Raw genomic sequence first — 20,780 nt, 5'->3', positions numbered from 1 at the left:
TTAGCTCCAGGAAATAGTTGCGATTCTTCAGCCATTCCTGGACCTGTGACCAAAAACTAGCTACATATGGACCGTACCAATATAAATGATCTAAATCTCTGCTACCTCGCAGCAAAATCTGCAGTGCTGGGAAGGCTGTATCCCCCACATATATACAATTACATTCTTTGAAAGAATTTTGTATAATAATTTAAATTGAAAAATTAAACATTTGAATCCGCCGTTTTGTGTCTGCCGTTTTGCATGTCAATTCATAAACCATGTGCCATGGAATCGATACAGCCAACATCTCTTCCCAACAATCTATAGCACAGCTGTCAATTTTTTGGTCCTTAAATAAAATATATTTTTGTTTATCACAATTCTCTTGAACCAATTTTGGTCTTTAATGCATGGCATTACAAACGAGTCTTCTTAAACTAAGGGGGACATTGTGATACCAGGACTCATGTGGGGTTGGGCCTTGAACTCACTACAAGGCACTGCGTCATCTTGAGTGTCAGCCGACTAATGTCAGATAGACAGACAGATAGACAGAATGGTTAGACTAGAGAAACTTGCTGATGTGCGAGACAGCGCATTCACATCTCGGTGGCAACCCCATTACTGTCTGTCTGTACGTGTGACTGATCTTGTTATGAACTGAGTGACAAAGTTATGAACTGAGTGAGTACCAATTGACAGAGAAATCCACACATTTCACAGTAGAGAAATGAATCTAGAGAACACTTCTGTAACTGTGATCTATAACTTATCCACAAAACGCGGTTTACCATAAGTTGCCAGTGAAATACCATGGTGTTACAACTAAGAGAGTGACAGTCAGGCCTGTTGCTTCCTGTTTCCTATGGAAGGAGGGGTGGAGGGGAAATGCCTGGTCTGCTCTGCACTGGGAGGATAAGACCTGGGGCAGGAACTTCAGATCTGCGTCCCAAATGGCATTACTTGTAGTGCACTACTTTTGATCAGCACTGCACTATATAGGGAATAGGGAATAGGGGGGACATTTGGGACACAACCCAGGAAGTGTTGAAGCTGTAGCTTCTCTACCTTTCCCCTTTCCGTCTCCCGTCATGCACAGCCACAATGATCAGCTACCAGCACAATACGAGCTTTCATGGTGGTAGACGTTTCACAGGGGAATCAACACACTGCCATATACTGTGGGCTAGGTTCCCTTTCAGAATATTAGGTATGAAACATCTCTATCCCCTAAACTCTTGTTTTGAGTCATTGAATCACCAATCACACTGGATTGTGTCAGAGCTGAACATTGGCTGTTGGTCGATCAGAACAAAGAATTTACTATATTGAATAGTTTGCAGGCTTTGTGAGGGCATTCTTGCTAGAGCTGAGATGCGTTCTTACTGGTTGCCAGAGGGTGTGGAGGACTGTTAGCCAAGTGAGCTGTGTTCCATTGAACTATTTTGACCCTTGGAGACTGAGCTGAATGCTCAAAGCCAAATTCCCCTCCCTCCTACACATCTAGTGTTTCTCCTCATTGATTTGATGGTAGCACTTGCTTGCGTATATTACAGTATACCTAAAAAAGTGTTTCCACGACAGATTTGAATGAGTCTTTACTGTGCTCTCTGTGATAATGATGTATGCCTAGCGATTTTGAATGGCAGTAATGCCATTGGCAATTGACCTTGTTCAGTCGTAACTGAAATCTATACGGTTGTCACACACGGTCTGTCGCGTCATCGTCAATTAAAAATGGCCTCAATGGTGGTTTGCTCTGTGCGAGAAAAAAAAAACGGAAGCTTGTGCTACAGTCGGACAAGGGCCTCTAAAAACCCTACTCCTGTGGTCGCAAGGACCCTGGGTACACAACACATATATCCCTGCCCCTGTAATGTCAAGTCGACATAGCATGTTCCCTACTAATGTAAGAGCATGTTCATATCAAAGCAGAATATTTAATTACCGCAACGCAGACACAGAGAGGATTATGGGTGACCTTTGAAGGGGGTGCCAGCTGCTCCTCTCTCTCTCTCTCTCTCTCTCTCTCTCGCTCTCTCGCTCTCTCGCTCTCTTGCCCTGTAACATGGGCACCATTAGAGAGGCAGTCTTCCTCCTGCTGCTGCTGCATGCGTTGCCTTTGTTCCCTCTGGAGAATTCATCTCAGTCTACTGCCTCTCTGAATAATCATTCATGGATTAGGGTGTCAGGGGGTCCACCATAATGCCTATGACCCTGTCTGTGTCCTTGGTCTACAGTAGCCTATATTCTCATCATGTCATGATAATTTAGTATTTCACGAAGCAAGTACAGACTAGAGATAAACATGTTTGCTAAGATGTAGACAACACAGCTTTCTGCTAAAGCCAAAGCAATTTGTTCCAGAATACAGCCTAATATTTATGAAAAGGGTGTTGATTATACCAACCATACTCTACAAAGTTGCCTTCTCTGTTAATACACAGAACATTTTAGTCTGGATAAGACCACACTGAACGATCATGTACAGTATGAGAGTATTTGTATGTAGGCTACTAGGTAACGGTACATACACTAGCGCCAGGTCGGGCTCCTGCGTTAGAGAGAGAGAGAGAGAGAGAGAGAGAGAGAGAGAGAGAGAGATCAAAGCACAGTGCAATGGGAGGGCACTAAGGGCACTAAGGGCCCAGGGGCCATACAGTACTGCAGCCATAAATTGTGTAACAGCGACGTAAAACTGTCCAGGGGACAACCAAGACTCGGCCTTAATTGCATCGTGAAATTTAATTAGCTCGACCGACGTTGTAGGGTGCCTCCCCTGTGACCAGCGGAGCCCGATTTCCTGTATTTATGTTGGTGTTTATCATCTCCATAAGTGTGTGTTTGTGTGTGTGTGTGTGTGTGTGTGTGTGTGTGTGTGTGTGTGTGTGTGTGTGTGTGTGTGTGTGTGTGTGTGTGTGTGTGTGTACTTCTACACATCTGAGTGTGTGAGTACTGTTTGTGATACTATCAAATCCTCTTAACCTGAACATTTGTTTTGGCACACCAAACCTCACAGTCATTTAATCTGGCTCTGTGGCGAATGATACAGAATACCCTGCATTGAAAAACACAAAAGTGAAACCTTCGATCTGTGCAGACATTCTACACTTCCACAGAGCACAGAGTTTTTGTAAACAAGCGCATTTCCAAGTAGGCATAAGTAGTGCTGTGAGCCAAGGACAGTGTATGCAGAGTTGCTCTGCCCTCAGCAGCGATAAAAGCATGACATCAGCGTTCTCCTAATTGCGACGCTCTGTGCGGTGAGAGGATCTGGAGGTCAGTATCGCAGGTTGCGTCCCAAATCGCACCCTATTCCCTTTTTAGTGCCCTCCCTTTGACCAGGGCCCATAGGGCTCTGGTCAAAAGTAGTGCACTACTTTTGTAAACAAACATCTGCTTCAATCACAGTACGGATCATAATCAAGGAAATATGGCCTTGTAAATGAGTGCTAGAGACTTCATTACTGTAGGTATAACAGATCGTGTTAGAGTTATCCAGTATTTTATCACCATTTAGACAGTGACCTTGGACAGATGTAGTCAGTGTGTGTGTTTGTTTTTAAGGCTGGCCCCATTTAGTCGACTGGTTTGGTCAATAGAATGTTGGTTGACTTAGATTTCTTTAGTCGAGCAGAAGCAAAAAATGGATAACAAAAACAAATCATGGTGCACAAATTATATTAATTTTAAACAAACAAGTTTTCTCCTGCGTTGGATAACAGTCGCTGTCCGTGGTTCTGAAACACATCAGTGCGCTGTTGAATTGGCGCCTTTTCCTAGACCATGTTTCTATGTGCACAATGGAAAAATTAACCAGCATATTGGTGTTGAGAACAATGTGGAGTCAGCAGCAGAGTTAGGAGACGAGAAAACAGCCCTTGGCTTAATTGTCTAAGAAAAGTGAGGAGAGAGGAAACCCCAACTTAATTAGGTCTATGATCAATAACCTAACTGTTAAATGTGCCTGAATTTATAAATCATCCATATACATATCTACAGAAATAAGACAGATCCTGCTTCTGTTGCCTGTTTGAGTGATCGTTTAATAGCCTACTGATTCTGTGAGCACCAAGCCTCACGAATTTGGCTTTTATTAATCTTTGCTCTGCTGGAATAAACTTTTTTTTTCATTAGACCAGCCTCTCTGGTATTATTTCATTTATTTAGTGTTGTTTAAACTGTTCCAAATGGTCCGATATTTGTATTTTTTATAATAATAACCCTCCCTTTTCCTTTATCTCCTTATTACTATTATTATTATGATCAGCATTATAATAATAACCCTCCCTTTTCCTTTATCTCCTTATTACTATTATTATTATGATCAGCATTATAATAATAAGTAATGTCAATATCATTAGTAGACTTAGTATAGCAGCGTTGCATAACCACCATCGAGTTGTGGGCCTACACTACCCTTGTAAAAGTCTTCATTCCTTTGGCGTTTTTCCTATTTTGTTGCATTACAACCTGTTATTTAAATTGATTTTTATTTGGATTTCATGTAATGGACATACACAAAATAGTCCAAATTGGTGAAGTGAAATGAAAAGTATAACTTGTTTAAAATAAATTACAATTGAAAAAAACGGAAAAGTGGTGCGTGCCTATGAATTAACACCCTGTGCTATGTAGCCCCTAAATAAGATCTGGTGTAACCAATTACCTTCAGAAGTTACATAATTAGCTAAATAAAGTCCACCTGTGTGCAATCTAAGTGTCACATGATCTCAGTATATATATATACAGTGCCTTGCGAAAGTATTCGGCCCCCTTGAACTTTGCGACCTTTTGCCACATTTCAGGCTTCAAACATAAAGATATAAAACTGTATTTTTTTGTGAAGAATCAACAACAAGTGGGACACAATCATGAAGTGGAACGACATTTATTGGATATTTCAAACTTTTTTAACAAATAAAAACTGAAAAATTGGGCGTGCAAAATTATTCAGCCCTCTTAAGTTAATACTTTGTAGCGCCACCTTTTGCTGCGATTACAGCTGTAAGTCGCTTGGGGTATGTCTCTATCAGTTTTGCACATCGAGAGACTGACATTTTTTCCCATTCCTCCTTGCAAAACAGCTCGAGCTCAGTGAGGTTGGATGGAGAGCATTTGTGAACAGCAGTTTTCAGTTCTTTCCACAGATTCTCGATTGGATTCAGGTCTGGACTTTGACTTGGCCATTCTAACACCTGGATATGTTTATTTTTGAACCATTCCATTGTAGATTTTGCTTTATGTTTTGAATCATTGTCTTGTTGGAAGACAAATCTCCGTCCCAGTCTCAGGTCTTTTGCAGACTCCAGGTTTTCTTCCAGAATGGTCCTGTATTTGGCTCCATCCATCTTCCCATCAATTTTAACCATCTTCCCTGTCCCTGCTGAAGAAAAGCAGGCCCAAACCATGATGCTGCCACCACCTTGTTTGACAGTGGGGATGGTGTGTTCAGCTGTGTTGCTTTTACACCAAACATAACGTTTTGCATTGTTGCCAAAAAGTTAAATTTTGGTTTCATCTGACCAGAGCACCTTCTTCCACATGTTTGGTGTGTCTCCCAGGTGGCTTGTGGCAAACTTTAAACAACACTTTTTATGGATATCTTTAAGAAATGGCTTTCTTCTTGCAACTCTACCATAGAGGCCAGATTTGTGCAATATACGACTGATTGTTGTCCTATGGACAGAGTCTCCCACCTCAGCGGTAGATCTCTGCAGTTCATCTAGAGTGATCATGGGCCTCTTGGCTGCATCTCTGATCAGTCTTCTCCTTGTATGAGCTGAAAGTTTAGAGGGACGGCCAGGTCTTGGTAGATTTGCAGTGGTCTGATACTCCTTCCATTTCAATATTATCGCTTGCACAGTGCTCCTTGGGATGTGTAAAGCTTGGGAAATCTTTTTGTATCCAAATCTGGCTTTAAACTTCTTCACAACAGTATCTCGGACCTGCCTGGTGTGTTCCTTGTTCTTCATGATGCTCTCTGCGCTTTTAACGGACCTCTGAGACTCTCACAGTGCAGGTGCATTTATACGGAGACTTGATTACACACAGGTGGATTGTATTTATCATCATTAGTCATTTAGGTCAACATTGGATCATTCAGAGATCCTCACTGAACTTCTGGAGAGAGTTTGCTTCACTGAAAGTAAAGGGGCTGAATAATTTTGCACGCCCAATTTTTCAGTTTTTGATTTGTTAAAAAAGTTTGAAATATCCAATAAATGTCGTTCCACTTCATGATTGTGTCCCACTTGTTGTTGATTCTTCACAAAAAAATAAAATTTTATATCTTTATGTTTGAAGCCTGAAATGTGGCAAAAGGTCGCAAAGTTCAAGGGGGCAGAATACTTTCGCAAGGCACTGTACACCTGTTCTGAAAGGCCCCAGAGTCTGCAACACCACTAAGCAAGCGGCACTAAGACCAAGGAGCTCTCCAAACAGGTCAGGGACAAAGTTGTGGAGAAGTACAGATCAGGGTTGGTTATAAAAAATATCTGGAACTTTGAACATCCCACAGAGCACCATTAAATCCATTATAACTTTTTGGCATATATGGCATAACAACAAACCTGCAAAGAGAGGGCCACCCACCAAAACTCACAGACCAGGCAAGGAGGGCATTAATCAGAGAGAAAACAAAGAGACCAAAGATAATAAACTTGAAGGAGCTTTAAAGCTCCACAGTGGAGATTGGAGTATCTGTCCATAGGACCAGTTTTAGCCATACACTCCACAGAGCTGGGCTTTACGGAAGAGTATCCAGAAAAAATAAGGCATGTGGGAGACTCCCCAAACATATACTTTTTTAAAATTCTGCTTTTTGGCCATCAAGGAAAACACTATGTTTGGCGCAAACCCAACACCTCTCATCACCCCGAGAACACCATATTTTTCATTGGCAGGGACTGGGAAACTGGGCAGAATTGAAGGAATGATGGAGGGCGCTAAATACAGGGAAATTCTTGAGGGAAACCTGTTTGTCTTCCAGAGATTTGAGACTGGGACGAAGGTTTGCCATCCAGCAGGACAATGACCTTAAGCATACTGCTAAAGCAACACTCGAGTGGTTGAAGGGGAAACATTTAAATGTCTTGGAATGGCCTAGTCAAATCCCAGACCTCAATCCAATTGAGAATCTGTGGTATGACTTAAAGATTGCTGTACATTAGCGGAACCCATCCAACTTGAAGGAGCTGGAGCAGTTTTGCCTTGAAGAATGGACAAAAATGCCAGTGGTTAGATGTGCCAAGCTTTTATAGACATACCACAAGAGACTTGCAGCTGTAATTGGTGCAAAAGGTGGCTCTACAAAGTATTGACTTTGGGGGGTGAATAGTTATGCATGCTCAAGTTCTGTTTTTGTCTTATTTCTTGTGTCACGAACTGGCTTGAAGTTCGTAACAAAAAGGGAGACAACGTGAAGATAAGGAATAACAAAATATATTTATTAACTGAAGTAAACTAAATACAATTAACAATGGTGTGTGTAGCCAGTAATCAGTAGTGTAAGTGAGTGTTTGAGTGCCTAAATATGATAATGAGGGGTGTTGAAAGGTGCCAAAGCAAACAAACAAAACAGCCACAAAAATGCCATAACCAAACTCTATCAGTGTGTCTGCATGGAGAGAGTCTCCTCAAGGAATGGGGAAGAGGTGTATTTATCCCGGGACACACCCGGGCCCAGGTGTGTCCCATGTCGCTGACGACCCTCCCAGCTCCTCCCGCCGACATCCTAATAAAGAAAACAAGAGCAAAGAGAAAGAATATGGCAGACAGAGTGGGAGGGTAGTCACACTTGTTTATTTCACAAGAAAAAATATTTTGCATCTTTAAAGTGGTAGGCATGTTGTGTAAATGAAATGATACAAACCCCCCCCCCAAAATCAATTTTAACTCCAGGTCGTAAGGCAACAAAATAGGGAAAATGCCAAGGTGTGTGAATACTTTCTCAAGCCACACTGTTTAGTCTTAATACCGTAACTTACTTAGGCATGTATTTCAATTATTATATAGACTACTGTATCAATCAATAATTTATTTGTTCATATCATCACACAGTATACGAGTCATTCATGATGTGAAATGCAATCAAGCGTTTTTAAATAAAATAACAAAGCAACCTTTGAATGATTAGCTAAAACAATGAATAGGCCAAAACGTTTCAACAGACTCTGGTACACTTATAATTTATTCTGTGTTGTATACATTGTTACAAACGGTCAGAAAAATTATATTGTAATCTAACAGCACCTGTTTGGTACACATAATATGCATGCAGCGCTGGCTTCATACCTTATTTTTCTTCTTCTCCAGTATTTCCCCACAACTAGTTAAATGTATTCCACACATCTGACTTTCCCTTTACCTCCTGGGCAACCAGTAAACATTCCCCCGTTTCCAGTTTATTTGTTCGTCCTCTGCATCCATTTTGCTGTCACATGTGTTACGGTGTTCAGAGTTTGTTATAAACCAATTTATTCATGTGATTATGATATGCTATAGGTCAGGCCTTATTGTCACGTAAAGAGAGCAAAGGGAATTAGAGAAAATTAGAGAATGTTTTTCCTATACAAATTTCGGTAACAACTTTTCAATCAGAAATGGCTGTAATTATGTTGCAGTTTCAGCAACACGGACAGCACGATACACTGCTGATGTTCTGTGGTGGTCACTGCTGCAGGGAGGAGAGAGAGACAACAGATGCTAGTCAGACAGTCAATCGCTGTCTTTTTTTTAACACAGCGCAGCAAATCTGAGCCAGGTCCGGGTCCAAATCAATTGCAGTCGGAATAGTTATTTGTGTCTTAATTATTTCATCAAAAAGTTTGCTTAAAGCATCAGACAAGTGCAGTGCCTATAGTTGATTTGATTAAAACACATAGCATGTATCTATATATGGAAATATACACGTTAAAAATACGACCAATCAATTGGTCGAAAGAGCAGACGACTCTTTGTCGACCAATATTTATCTTAGTTGGGGACAGCCCTAGTGTGTTTTCAATCCTATCTCAGCTTTGTGAGATGTATATATTTTTAAAACACCAACGGAATAGCAGAACTAGTAGAATAGCAAGAAGGGCCATGGTCTTGCTCTTTGCGAAACAGAGAAGCATGGAGAAGAGAGGCATTATAAGACACAGCTGCTCTACCTCGGGCACTACTGTCCTAATGATGCTACTGTATGGAACCCTTATATAACAAACAGTTTGGAATTTTATTTGGAATGTTGATAAGCCATATTTCAGGTCATGTGGTGCTTTTTGAGCATTTGATAAATTGTTATGCCAGTTTCTATGCCAGCACTGTAAAAATCTCATAGTGTTCAGGGTTAGCTTCATTCTCTGAAATGACTATAATTTATTGTATAACAATTGTGTTGTGTTTTGGTTACAAAGTTCAGTCTGTGATGCTATTGTAAATCCTTAACAATCCTCTCTCTCCCTTTCTCTCTCTCTCGTTCTGTGTTTACAGGCTTTGGATCAGGACAGGACTGCGCTGCAGAAGGTGAAGAAATCAGTCAAGGCCATCTACAGCTCAGGCCAAGGTGAGAGAAAGCTCTCTTGTCAGTTTTCTAGGCTCATTAACAAGAGGGTTGCGCTTGTGGAAGACATTGAAAAGGGATGATCTCTATATAGACTTTTCTGGGTGAGTAATTATGCCCTCTTATGAAACAAAATATTTCAGCGTTTCAACCTTTTCTCCACATAGTCAGTTTTAGGTTGTTAGTGCCTTGAAGAGGGGGTTTCTAGACCCTTTCTGACCTGGCCCCGCTCAGGTATCCTGTCTGATTTTGGATACAGTTCAATCCCATGTACAATTCCATATACAGCCCTGCAAATAGTCTGAGTAGCCATCTGACTAGATGTTCAGGAGTCTTAGACTTGGCACTCCGGTACCGCATGCCCTGCGGTAGCAGGGAGAGCAGTCTATGACTCGGGTGGCTGGAGTCTTTGGCAATTTTTAGGGCCTTCCTCTGGCACCGCCTGGTATAGAGGTCCTGGATGGCAGGAAGCTTGGCCCCAGTGATGTACTGAGCCGTTTGCACTACCCTCTGTAGTGCCTTGCTGTCGGAGACCGAGCAGTTGCCATACCAGTCAGTTATACAACCCCATGCGCTCGATGGTGCAGCTGTAGAAACTTTTGAGGATCTGAGGACCCATGCCAAATCTTTTCAGTCTCCTGAGGGAGATTAGGTTTTGTCGTGCCCTCTTCACGACTGTCTTGGTGTGCTTGGACCATGTTAGTTTGTTGGTGATGTGGACACCAAGGAACTTAAAGCTCTCAACCTGCTCCACTGTAGCCCAGTCGATGAGAATGGGGGCGTGCTCGGTCCTCTTTTTCCTGTAGTCCACAATCATCTCCTTTGTTTTGATCACATTGAGGGAGAGGTTGTTGTCCTGGCACCACATGGCCAGGTCTCTGACCTCCTCCCTATAGGCTGTCTCATCGTTGTCGGTGATCAGGCCTACCACTGTTGGGTCATTAGCAAATTGAATGATGATTTTGGAGTTGTGCCTGGCCGTGCAGTCATGAGTGAACAGGGAGTACAGGAGAGGATTGAGCACGTACCCATGAGGGGCCCCTGTGTTGAGGATCAGCGTGGCGGATGTGTTTTTACCTACCCTTACCACCTGGGGGCGGTCTGTCAGAAAGTCCAGGATCCATTTGCAAAGGGAGGTGTTTAGTCCCAGGGTCCTTATCTTATTGATGAGCTTTGAGGGCACTATGGTGTTGAACGCTGAGCTGTAGTCAATGAACAGCACTCTCACATAGGTGTTCCTTTTGTCCAGGTGTGAAAGGGAGTGTGGAGTGCCATAGAGATTGCATCATCTGTGGATCTGTTGGGGCGGTATGCAAATTGGAGTGGGTCTAGGGTTTCTGGGAGGATGGTGTTGATGTGAGCCATGCCCAGCCTTTCAAAGCAATTCATGGCTACAGACGTGAGTGCCATGGGTTGGTAGTCGTTTAGGCAGGTTAACATAGTGTTCTTGGGCACAAGGACTATGGTGGTCTGCTTAGAACATGTTGGTAATACAGAGTCGGACAGGGAGAGGTTCAGAATGTCAATGAAGTCACTTGCTAGTTGGTCAGTGCATGCTTGGAGTACTCGTAGCAAGCATAGAAGTAGTTTAGCTCGTCTGGTAGACTCGTGTCACTGGGCAGCTCTCGGCTGTGTAGTACGTCAGAGCCGGTATAGTACAATTCGATCTTAATCTTGTATGGATGCTTTGCCTGTTTGATGGTTCGTCGGAGGGCATATGGGGATTTCTTATAAGCTTCAGGGTTAGAGTCCTGCTCCTTGAAAGCGGCAGCTCTAGCCTTTAACTCAGTGCGGATGCTGCCTGTAATCCATGGCTTCTGGTTGGGGTATGTTCGTACGGTCACTGTCGGGACGACGCCATCAATGCACTTATTGATGAAGCCAATGACTGATGTGGTGTACACCTCAATGCCATGGGAGGAATCCCGGAACATATTCCAGCCAGTGCAAGCAAAACAGTCCTGTAGTTTAGCATCTGCTTCCTCTGACCACTTTTTTATTGATCTTGTCACTGGTGCTTCCTGCTTTCATTTTTGCTTGTAAGCAGGAATCAGGAGGATATAATTATGGTCAGATTTGCCAAATGGAGGGCAAGGGAGAGCTTTGTATGGTCTCTGTGTGTGGATTAAAGGTGGTCCAGAGTTCTTTTTCCTCTGGTTGCACATTAACATGCTGATAGAAACTTGTGACAGATCCTGGTGGGGCTGTACTCCTATAACAATGAATGGGAGACTACCCGCATTGCATCATGCACCAATCATTTTTCCTAATGAAATGGCAGTCTACCAATGCTCCTCTTCAACCCATTCACCCACACCCAGTTAGCAAGATCTACCCCTCTATACTGAGCTTTACAGAAATACCATCTGATTTAAGTTGTAAAAATGATTAGAAACCACACTAAGCTGTTGCATTTGTAACCAGATGATTCAATGGCAAATGTCACCCTTTCCATGCTTGGATCACAATCACCTGTCCCTGGCTGTGTCCTAAATTGCACCATATTCCCTATACACTACTTTGACCAGAGCCCTATGGACCCTTCTATATACTGCACTACTGAAGTTGTGCTTTAAATAGGGAATAGGGTGCAATTTGGGACTCAAAGCCTAGCAACACTACCCTTGTTATCATTATTTCAAATTCAAACAAATGTTAACCTTGGTTGTCTCCCTCTGTCTCTCTCTCTCCCAGACCATGTCCAGAATGAGGAGAACTATGCCCAGGCTCTAGATAAGTTTGGCAGCAATTTCATCAGCAGAGACAACCCTGACCTGGGAACAGCCTTCGTCAAGTTCTCCACCCTGACCAAGGAGCTGTCGACCCTGCTCAAGAACCTGGTGAGACACACAGGACTTTTTTCCAGTTCAGTTACTCATGGCTGGTAATGCTCAGAATGTCCACCATTTAATAGACAAAGAGGTGACAGAGCGAACACCTTCACATGAGGGTTTCCCATCTTGGGATGGACTTGACTTGGGTACAGATGTCATATCTTAATTGGATCACTCTGTTGTCTCAGATAATTCTCCTGCGCAGCAAGGAAGTGTATTCAAGGTTTAAAAAGGCTTCTGAAATTTGTAATTTCCACTTTAAAATGACAGATTTAAGGGCCTCCCGGGTGCACAGCAGTCTAGGGCACTGCATCGCAGCGCTAGCTGTGCCACCAGAGACTCTGGGTTCGAGCCCAGGCTCTGTCGCAGCCGGCCGCGACCGGGAGGGCGACGCAAAATTGGCCTAGCGTCGTCCGGGTTAGGGAGGGTTTGGCCGGTAGGGATATCCTCACATCGCACACTAGTGACTCCTGTGGCGGGCCAGGTGCAGTGCATGCTAACCAGGTCGCCAGGTGCTTCCTCTGACACATTGGTGCGGCTGGTTGGGTTGGATAGGCGCTGTGTTAAGAAGCAGTGCGGCTTGGTTGGGTTGTGTTTCGGAGGACGCATGGCTTTCGACCTTCGTCTCTCCCGAGCCCGTACGGGAGTTGTAGCGAGGAGACAAGATAGTAACTACTAACAATTGGATACCACGAAAAAGGGGTAAATTCGAACAAAAAAATTAAGTCAGATTTATCTAAAAATGTGTCAACCACTACGAAAATGTACATGAATTTATAATCAACACAATAATTCACATTTCCTGTTTCTGCAGAATTATTTTCCTGCTGTGAGAAACTGGTCAAATTACAAATGAACACCTGTGTGTGTGTCTGTGCGTGTGTGTGTGCGTACACATGATAGTGCTCTACGTTATACTGAAACTTTTACTAGATCATGAGAGACAGGGAGAGGTTCAGAATCTGTGTTTACTTTCAGTACTTCTGTCAAATGTGTCGCACATCTGATATGGATTGAGAGGATCGAGTCTGTCTAGTATTTTGTCTGAATCTTTTCAAGATGGCAATAAGTAGTAAGCTAGCCAGGCTACAATGACACAAAGCACGCCACTTTTTAGAAGCAAGCGAGAGAGAGAATATGCAGACAGCATGGATTTTTCAAACCAAAACATCATACCTCCACACCTGCAGCTTGTTGACAAAACTGTCTCCAGAAGCAAACTTTGGAATACTTTGCTTACAGAGCAGATGATGAGGGCCAGCCCACTGAAACAACTATGCAAAAGGTGTTACAAAGCAGTGTGCAGTGCAAAGGAGATTTACTTCCATAAATAACATAAAAAATGATTTTAGACATGACATTTGCATTGTAGCCTAACGTTATTCTTCTAGCAACTAAATTCGAATAATGTTTTTGTAACAATGGCATGAGCATACAGTATATTCAGCATGACATTCATGTGAGCATTATAATATGATTACAACCCGAAAGTAATGCAAAATGAACTCATAACTTAGCTATGACTGCAATATATTTAGACTACTTTGCATATATTTATTTAGACTACTTTTTAGACTACTAGCAGCAGCCCAGCCAGCCCTTGGGTCATCACTAGTTACTGCAGCCACAAAGTCATAATTTCTACAATGTATCTTCTTTTTTAAATGTATTTTTTATTTTTTTATTTCACCTTTATTTAAGGTAGGCTAGTTGAGAACAAGTTCTCATTTACAACTGCGACCTGGCCAAGATAAAGCATAGCAGTGTGAACAGACAACAACACAGAGTTACACATGGAGTAAACAATAAACAAGTCAATAACACAGTAGAAAAAAAATAAAAAATAAAAAAAGAGTATATACGTTGTGTGCAAAGGGCATGAGGAGGTAGGCGAATAATTACAATTTAGCAGATTAACACTGGAGTGATAAATGATCAGATGGTCATGCGCAGGTAGAGGTACTGGTGTGCAAAAGAGCAGAAAAGTTAATAAATAAAAAGTGTGGGGATGAGGTAAATAAATTGGGTGGGCTATTACAATCTGATTTGAAACCTAAACCTAACCTCAAGCACACTGCTAAATGTATGCCTAACCTTAACCTTAAATGAAAACCAAAAAGCAAATTTTTGGTTTCATTTTGAATTTGTGGCTGTGGTAACTGGTGACACCCCAGGGATAATCTTTGACCCAGCCCTGGGTGGAGCGTTGCACCCTGGGACTTGAAATGCACTCTGGGAATCGTAGTAGGCTGTGTAAAATATATTGTATTTCAATGAAATGAGCTTCAAAGGTTTTTTTATGTCGTTTTGGAACAACATTATTAATTTAACACCTTAAATTATTTAGCTGTAATGAATAGTGAATCATAGGTCTAATGAATGTAATTTGACCCAATATTATGGCCATAGATGAGCAAATTAACCCTGATATGTATCAAATAACAAATCTACACATTTTAGATGAAACTATAAAATTACATCTAAACTAAGAGTCTCAGATATGGTTTCGCATAAGGCAAATTGTAGATATTCAAGATATGGTTTTATAAAGAATAAAAAATTGAATATAGAATAGAAGTTATTCTATTTGTTATTTCAGTTGTTCTACCATTTTTCAACATATTGTTCAAGATTTGGTATCTGTGTCGAAGTCAAAATTCTGGTATCGTGACAACAATAACGCACGAACGACCGAGCATGTACAGTTGAAGTCGGAAGTTTACATACACTTCAATTGGAGTCATTAAAACTTTTTTTTCAACCATTCCACAAATTTCTTATTCACAAACTATAGTTTTGGCAAGTTGGTTACGACATCTACTTCGTGCAATAACACAAGTAATTTTTCCAACAATTGTTTACAGACAGATTATTTCACTTATAATTCACTGTATCACAATTCCAGTGGGTCAGAAGTTTACATACACTAAGTTGACTGTGCCTTAGAAAACAGCTTTAAAAATTCCAGAAAATGATGTCATGGCTTTAAAAGCTTCTGACAGGCTAATTGACATAATTTGAGTCAATTGGAGGTGTACCTGTGGAAGTATTTCAAGGCCTACCTTCAAACTCACTGCCTCTTTGCTTGACATCAAAAGAAATCAGTCAAGACATCAGATTTTTTTTTAACTCTCCACAATTCTGGTTCATCCTTGGGAGCAATTTCCAAACGCCTGAATGTACCATGTTCATCTGTTCATCAAACAAGAGTACGCAAGTATAAACACCATGGGACCACGCAACCGTCATACCGCTCAGGAAGGAAACGGGTTCTGTCTCATAGAGGTGAACGTACTTTGGTGCAAGAAGTGCAAATCAATCCCAGAACAACAGCAAAGGACCTTCTGAAGATGCTGGAGGAAACAGGTACAAAAGTACTACATGCACAGTAAAACGAGTCCCACATCGACATAACCTGAAAGGCCGCTCAGCAAGGAAGAACCCGCTGCTCCAAAACTGCCATGAAAAAGCCAGACTACGGTTTGCAACTGCACATGGTGTAACGATTCTCTTGTTGTGAAGTTGAGGCGGACCAAAACGCAGCGTGGTGGTTGTTCATTGTAATTTAATGAAGACACTATACATGAACAAACTAACGAAAACAAGAAACGTGAGAACTCAAAACAGCCTATCTGGTGAATACTACACAAAGACAGGAACAATCACCCACAAACACACAGTGAAACCCAGGCTACCTAAATATGGTTCCCAATCAGAGACAATGACGAACACCTGCCTCTGATTGAGAACCATAACAGGCCGAACATAGAACTAGACAAACTAGACATGAAACATAGAATGCCCACTCAGATCACACCCTGACCAACCACAACATAGAAATATACAAAGTAAACTATGGTCAGGGTGTGACAGTACCCCCCCCCCCAAGGTGCGGACTCCGGCCGCAAAACCTGAACCTATAGGGGAGGGTCTGGGTGGGCATCTGTCCGCGGAGGCGGCTCTGGCGCTGGACGTGGACCCCACTCCATAATAGTCTTTGTCCACCTCCTTAGCGTCCCTAGATAGGTGACCCTCCTAAGAGACAGCTCGGGACAGAGGGACAGCTGCTCGGGACAGAGGGACAGCTGCTCGGGACAGAGGGACAGCTGCTCGGGACAGAGGGACAGCTGCTCGGGACAGAGGGACAGCTGCTCGGGACAGAGGGACAGCTGCTCGGGACAGAGGGACAGCTGCTCCGGGCGGAGGGGCTCTAGCGGCCCCTGGCTGACTGGCGGCACTGGCGGCCCCTGGCTGACTGGCGGCCCCTGGCTGACTGGCGGCGCTGGGCTGACTGGCGGCACTGGCGGCCCCTGGCTGACTGGCGGCACTGGCGGCCCCTGGCTGACTGGCGGCACTGGCGGCCCCTGGCTGACGGGCGGCACTGGCGGCCCCTGGCTGACGGGCGGCACTGGCGGCCCCTGGCTGACGGGCGGCACTGGCGGCCCCTGGCTGACGGGCGGCACTGGCGGCCCCTGGCAGACGGGCGGCACTGGCGGCTCCTGGCAGACGGGCGGCACTGGCGGCGCTGGGCAGACGGGCGGCACTGGCGGCGCTGGGCAGACGGGCGGCACTGGCGGCGCTGGGCAGACGGGCGGCGCTGGGCAGACGGGCGGCGCTGGGCAGACGGGCGGCGCTGGGCAGACGGGCGGCGCTGGCGGCGTTGGGCAGTCGGGAAGCTCCGATGGCGCCGGGCAGACGGGAAGCTCCGGCAGAGGCGCCGGGCAGACGGGAAGCTCCGGCAGAGGCGCCGGGCAGACGGGAAGCTCCGGCAGAGGCGCCGGACAGGCGGGAAGCTCCGGCAGAGGCGCCGGACAGGCGGGAGGCTCCGGCAGAGGCGCCGGACAGGCGGGAGGCTCCGGCAGAGGCGCCGGACAGGCGGGAGGCTCCGGCAGAGGCGCCGGACAGGCGGGAGGCTCCGGCAGAGGCGCCGGACAGGCGGGAGGCTCCGGCAGAGGCGCCGGACAGGCGGGAGGCTCCGGCAGAGGCGCCGGACAGGCGGGAGGCTCCGGCAGCGGCGCCGGACAGGCGGGAGGCTCCGGCAGCGGCGCCGGACAGGCGGGAGGCTCCGGCAGAGGCGCCGGACAGGCGGGAGGCTCCGGCAGAGGCGCCGGACAGGCGGGAGGCTCCGGCAGAGGCGCCGGACAGACGGGAGGCTCCGGCAGAGGCGCCGGACAGACGGGAGGCTCCGGCAGCGCTGGAGAGGAGGAAGGCTCTGGTAGCGCCGGAGAGGCGGGAGACTCCGGCAGCGCTGGAGAGGAGGAAGGCTCTGGACGGATGGGCCGGAGAGACAGCCTGGTACGGGGAGCTGCCACCGGAGGGCTGGGGTGTGGAGGTGGTGACGGATAGACCGGGCCGTGCAGGCGCACTGGAGCTCTTGAGCACCGAGCCTGCCCAACCTTACCCGGTTGAATGGTCCCGGTCGCCCTGCCAGTGCGGCGAGGTGGAATAGCCCGCACTGGGCTATGCAGGCGAACCGGGGACACCGTGCGCAAGGCTGGTGCCATGTAAGCCGGCCCAAGGAGACGCACTGGAGACCAGATGCGTAGAGCCGGCTTCATGGCACTTGGCTCGATGCCCACTCTAGCCCGGCCGATACGCGGAGCTGGAATGTACCGCACCGGGCTGTGCACCCGCACTGGGGACACCGTGCGCTCCACAGCATAACACGGTGCCTGCCCGGTCTCTCTAGCCCACCGGTAACCACAGGAAGTTGGCTCAGGTCTCCTACCTGGCGTAGCCATACTCCCTGTTAGCCCCCCCCCAAGAAATTTTTGGGGCTGACTCCCGGGCTTCCATCCACGACGCCGCGCTGCCTCCTCATACCAGCGCCTCTCCGCTTTCGCCGCCTCCCGTTCTTCCTTGGGGCGGCGATACTCTCCTGGCTGAGCCCAAGGTCCTTTACCGTCTAATTCGTCCTCCCATGTCCATACCTCCTCGCGCTGCTCCTGCTGCTGCTTTTTCCTTTGCCCATTACCACACCGCTTGGTCCTGTTGTGGTGGGTGATTCTGTAACGATTCTCTTGTTGTGAAGTTGAGGCGGACCAAAACGCAGCGTGGTGGTTGTTCATTGTAATTTAATGAAGACACTATACATGAACAAACTAACGAAAACAAGAAACGTGAGAACTCAAAACAGCCTATCTGGTGAATACTACACAAAGACAGGAACAATCACCCACAAACACACAGTGAAACCCAGGCTACCTAAATATGGTTCCCAATCAGAGACAATGACGAACACCTGCCTCTGATTGAGAACCATAACAGGCCGAACATAGAACTAGACAAACTAGACATGAAACATAGAATGCCCACTCAGATCACACCCTGACCAACCACAACATAGAAATATACAAAGTAAACTATGGTCAGGGTGTGACACATGGGGACAAAGATCGTACCTTTTGGAGAAATGCCCTCTGGTCTGATGAAACTTAAATAGAACTGTTTGGCCATAATGACCATCGTTATGTTTGGAGGAAAAAAGGGGATGCTTGCAAGCTGAAGAACACCATCCCACCGTGAAGGACGGGGTGGCAGCATCATGTTGTGGGGGTGCTTTGCTGCAGGAGGGACTGGTGCACTTCACAAAATAGATGGCATCATGAGGCAGGAACATTATGTAGATATATTGAAGCAACATCTCAAGACATCAGTCAGGAAGTTAAAGCTTGGGACAATGGCCCCAAGCATACTTCCAAAGTTGTGGCAAAATGGCTTAAGGACAACAAAGTCAAGGTATTGGATTGGCCATCACAAAGCCCTGACCTCAATCCTATAGAACATTTGTGGGCAGAACTGAAAAAGCCTGTGCGAGCAAGGAGGCCTACAAACCTGACTCAGTTTCACCAGCTCTGTCAGGAGGAATGGGCCAAAATCAACTTTATGTTGAGAAGCTTGGGGAAGGCTACCTGAAACATTTGACCCAAGTTAAACAATTTAAAGGCAATGCTACCAAATACTAATTGAGTGTATGTAATCTTCTGACCCACTGTGGTGAAAGAAATAAAAGCTGAAATATATCATTCTCTCTACTATTATTCTGATATTTCACATTCTTAAAATAAAGTGCTGATCCTAACTGACAGCAGACAGTTAATTTTTACTTGGATTAAATGTCAGGAAGTGTGAAAAACTGAGTTTAAATGTATTTGGCTAAGGTGTATGTAAACTTCTGACTTCTACTGTATGTCTTCATTAGAGGCGGCTGCAATAGTTCCCCTGAATATTCCAAGCTATTATCAAGTAATTTCTGTTGTTGTTGCAAAAGACCACCCTGACAAAACCGTCATCACAATCACCTCAATATAGGTTACTGCTATAGATTTCCCCTGATATTTATTTAGAAAAACGTGTCCTGTTGGAATCTTGTGTGTGTGAGTGATTGTTGTTGGAAGAAGAGCCTCTCCACCTGTGTGGCTGGCAGTGATATTAGTGTACGTGGATGTTAATGTGAGTGTGTTTCAGAGAGAGGCTGTGTGTGTGAGAGAGACTATGTGTGTGTGTGCGTGCATGCGTGTGTTTCATTGTGTGTGTGTGTGTGTGTGTGTGTGTGCGTGCATGCGTGTGTATCGTTGTGTGTGTGTGTGTGTGTGTGTATTCGTGTGTATCGTTGTGTGTGTGTGTGTGTATGTGTGTGTGTGTGTGTGTGTGTGTGTGGTGTGTATGGTGTGTATGTGTGTGTGTGTGTGTGTGTGTGAGAGCTCCCCTGGAACCCTCCTAAATCAGCCACCTGTTGGCTCTGCCTGGGGAGGTGGTATGTATACATGTTGCCTGTAACGGTGGTGAAATGACAAGCATCTCTTGACATTCCTTATATCGATGCTAAGTGGAGACATATTCCTCTGTATCCCTTCCTCTCTCTCTGTCTCTCACGTTATTACACAGACACACTTCTGTGCATGAGATATTTCTAAGACGTACATTCGCATTTATACATTCTTGTGTATCAAGCATTTAGTGGCTGTGTGTGGTCTGTGTCGGTCTCACATACGTAGTTAGATACTGAATTCTTGCATCGCTCACTTTTTATTTATTTATTTTTTATTTCACCTTTATTTACTTAGAAGGCTACCCACATTCATAACCAAGCACAGATGCCCACTGATCTATATTCAGACATACAGTGCCTTCAGAAAGTATTCAGACCCCTTGACATTAACCACATTTTGTTACGTTACAGCATTTTTCTAAAATGGATTAAATAAAAAAAAAGGAAAATCATCAATCTACACACAATACCCCATAATGACAAAGTGATAACAGGTTTTTGACATTTTTGCAAATGTATTAAAAATTAAAAACTGAAATACCTTATTTACATAAGCATTCAGACCTTTTGCTATTAGACTCGACATTGAGCTCAGGTGATTCCGGTTTCCATTGATCATCCTTGAGATGTTTCTACAAATTGATTG

At 44.8% G+C, this 20,780-nt stretch overlaps 1 protein-coding gene across 5 annotated transcripts in view; it reads left to right on the top strand.

The window, feature by feature from the left end:
- LOC110535644 (arf-GAP with SH3 domain, ANK repeat and PH domain-containing protein 1) overlaps nt 1–20,780 on the top strand; it is a 77,289-nt gene that overhangs the window by 16,804 nt on the left and 39,705 nt on the right. For all 5 annotated transcript variants that reach the window (XM_036935375.1, XM_036935373.1, XM_036935374.1 and 2 more), the window contains exons 4-5: nt 9,460–9,532; nt 12,224–12,369. In XM_036935375.1, coding sequence (XP_036791270.1) covers nt 9,460–9,532; nt 12,224–12,369 — 219 coding nt within the window. The remainder of the gene's footprint in view (nt 1–9,459; nt 9,533–12,223; nt 12,370–20,780) is intronic.

Source organism: Oncorhynchus mykiss, chromosome 11 (genome assembly GCF_013265735.2).
Source record: "Oncorhynchus mykiss isolate Arlee chromosome 11, USDA_OmykA_1.1, whole genome shotgun sequence".
NCBI lineage: Eukaryota > Metazoa > Chordata > Actinopteri > Salmoniformes > Salmonidae > Oncorhynchus > Oncorhynchus mykiss.
This window is presented reverse-complemented; position numbering and strand designations above follow the sequence as displayed.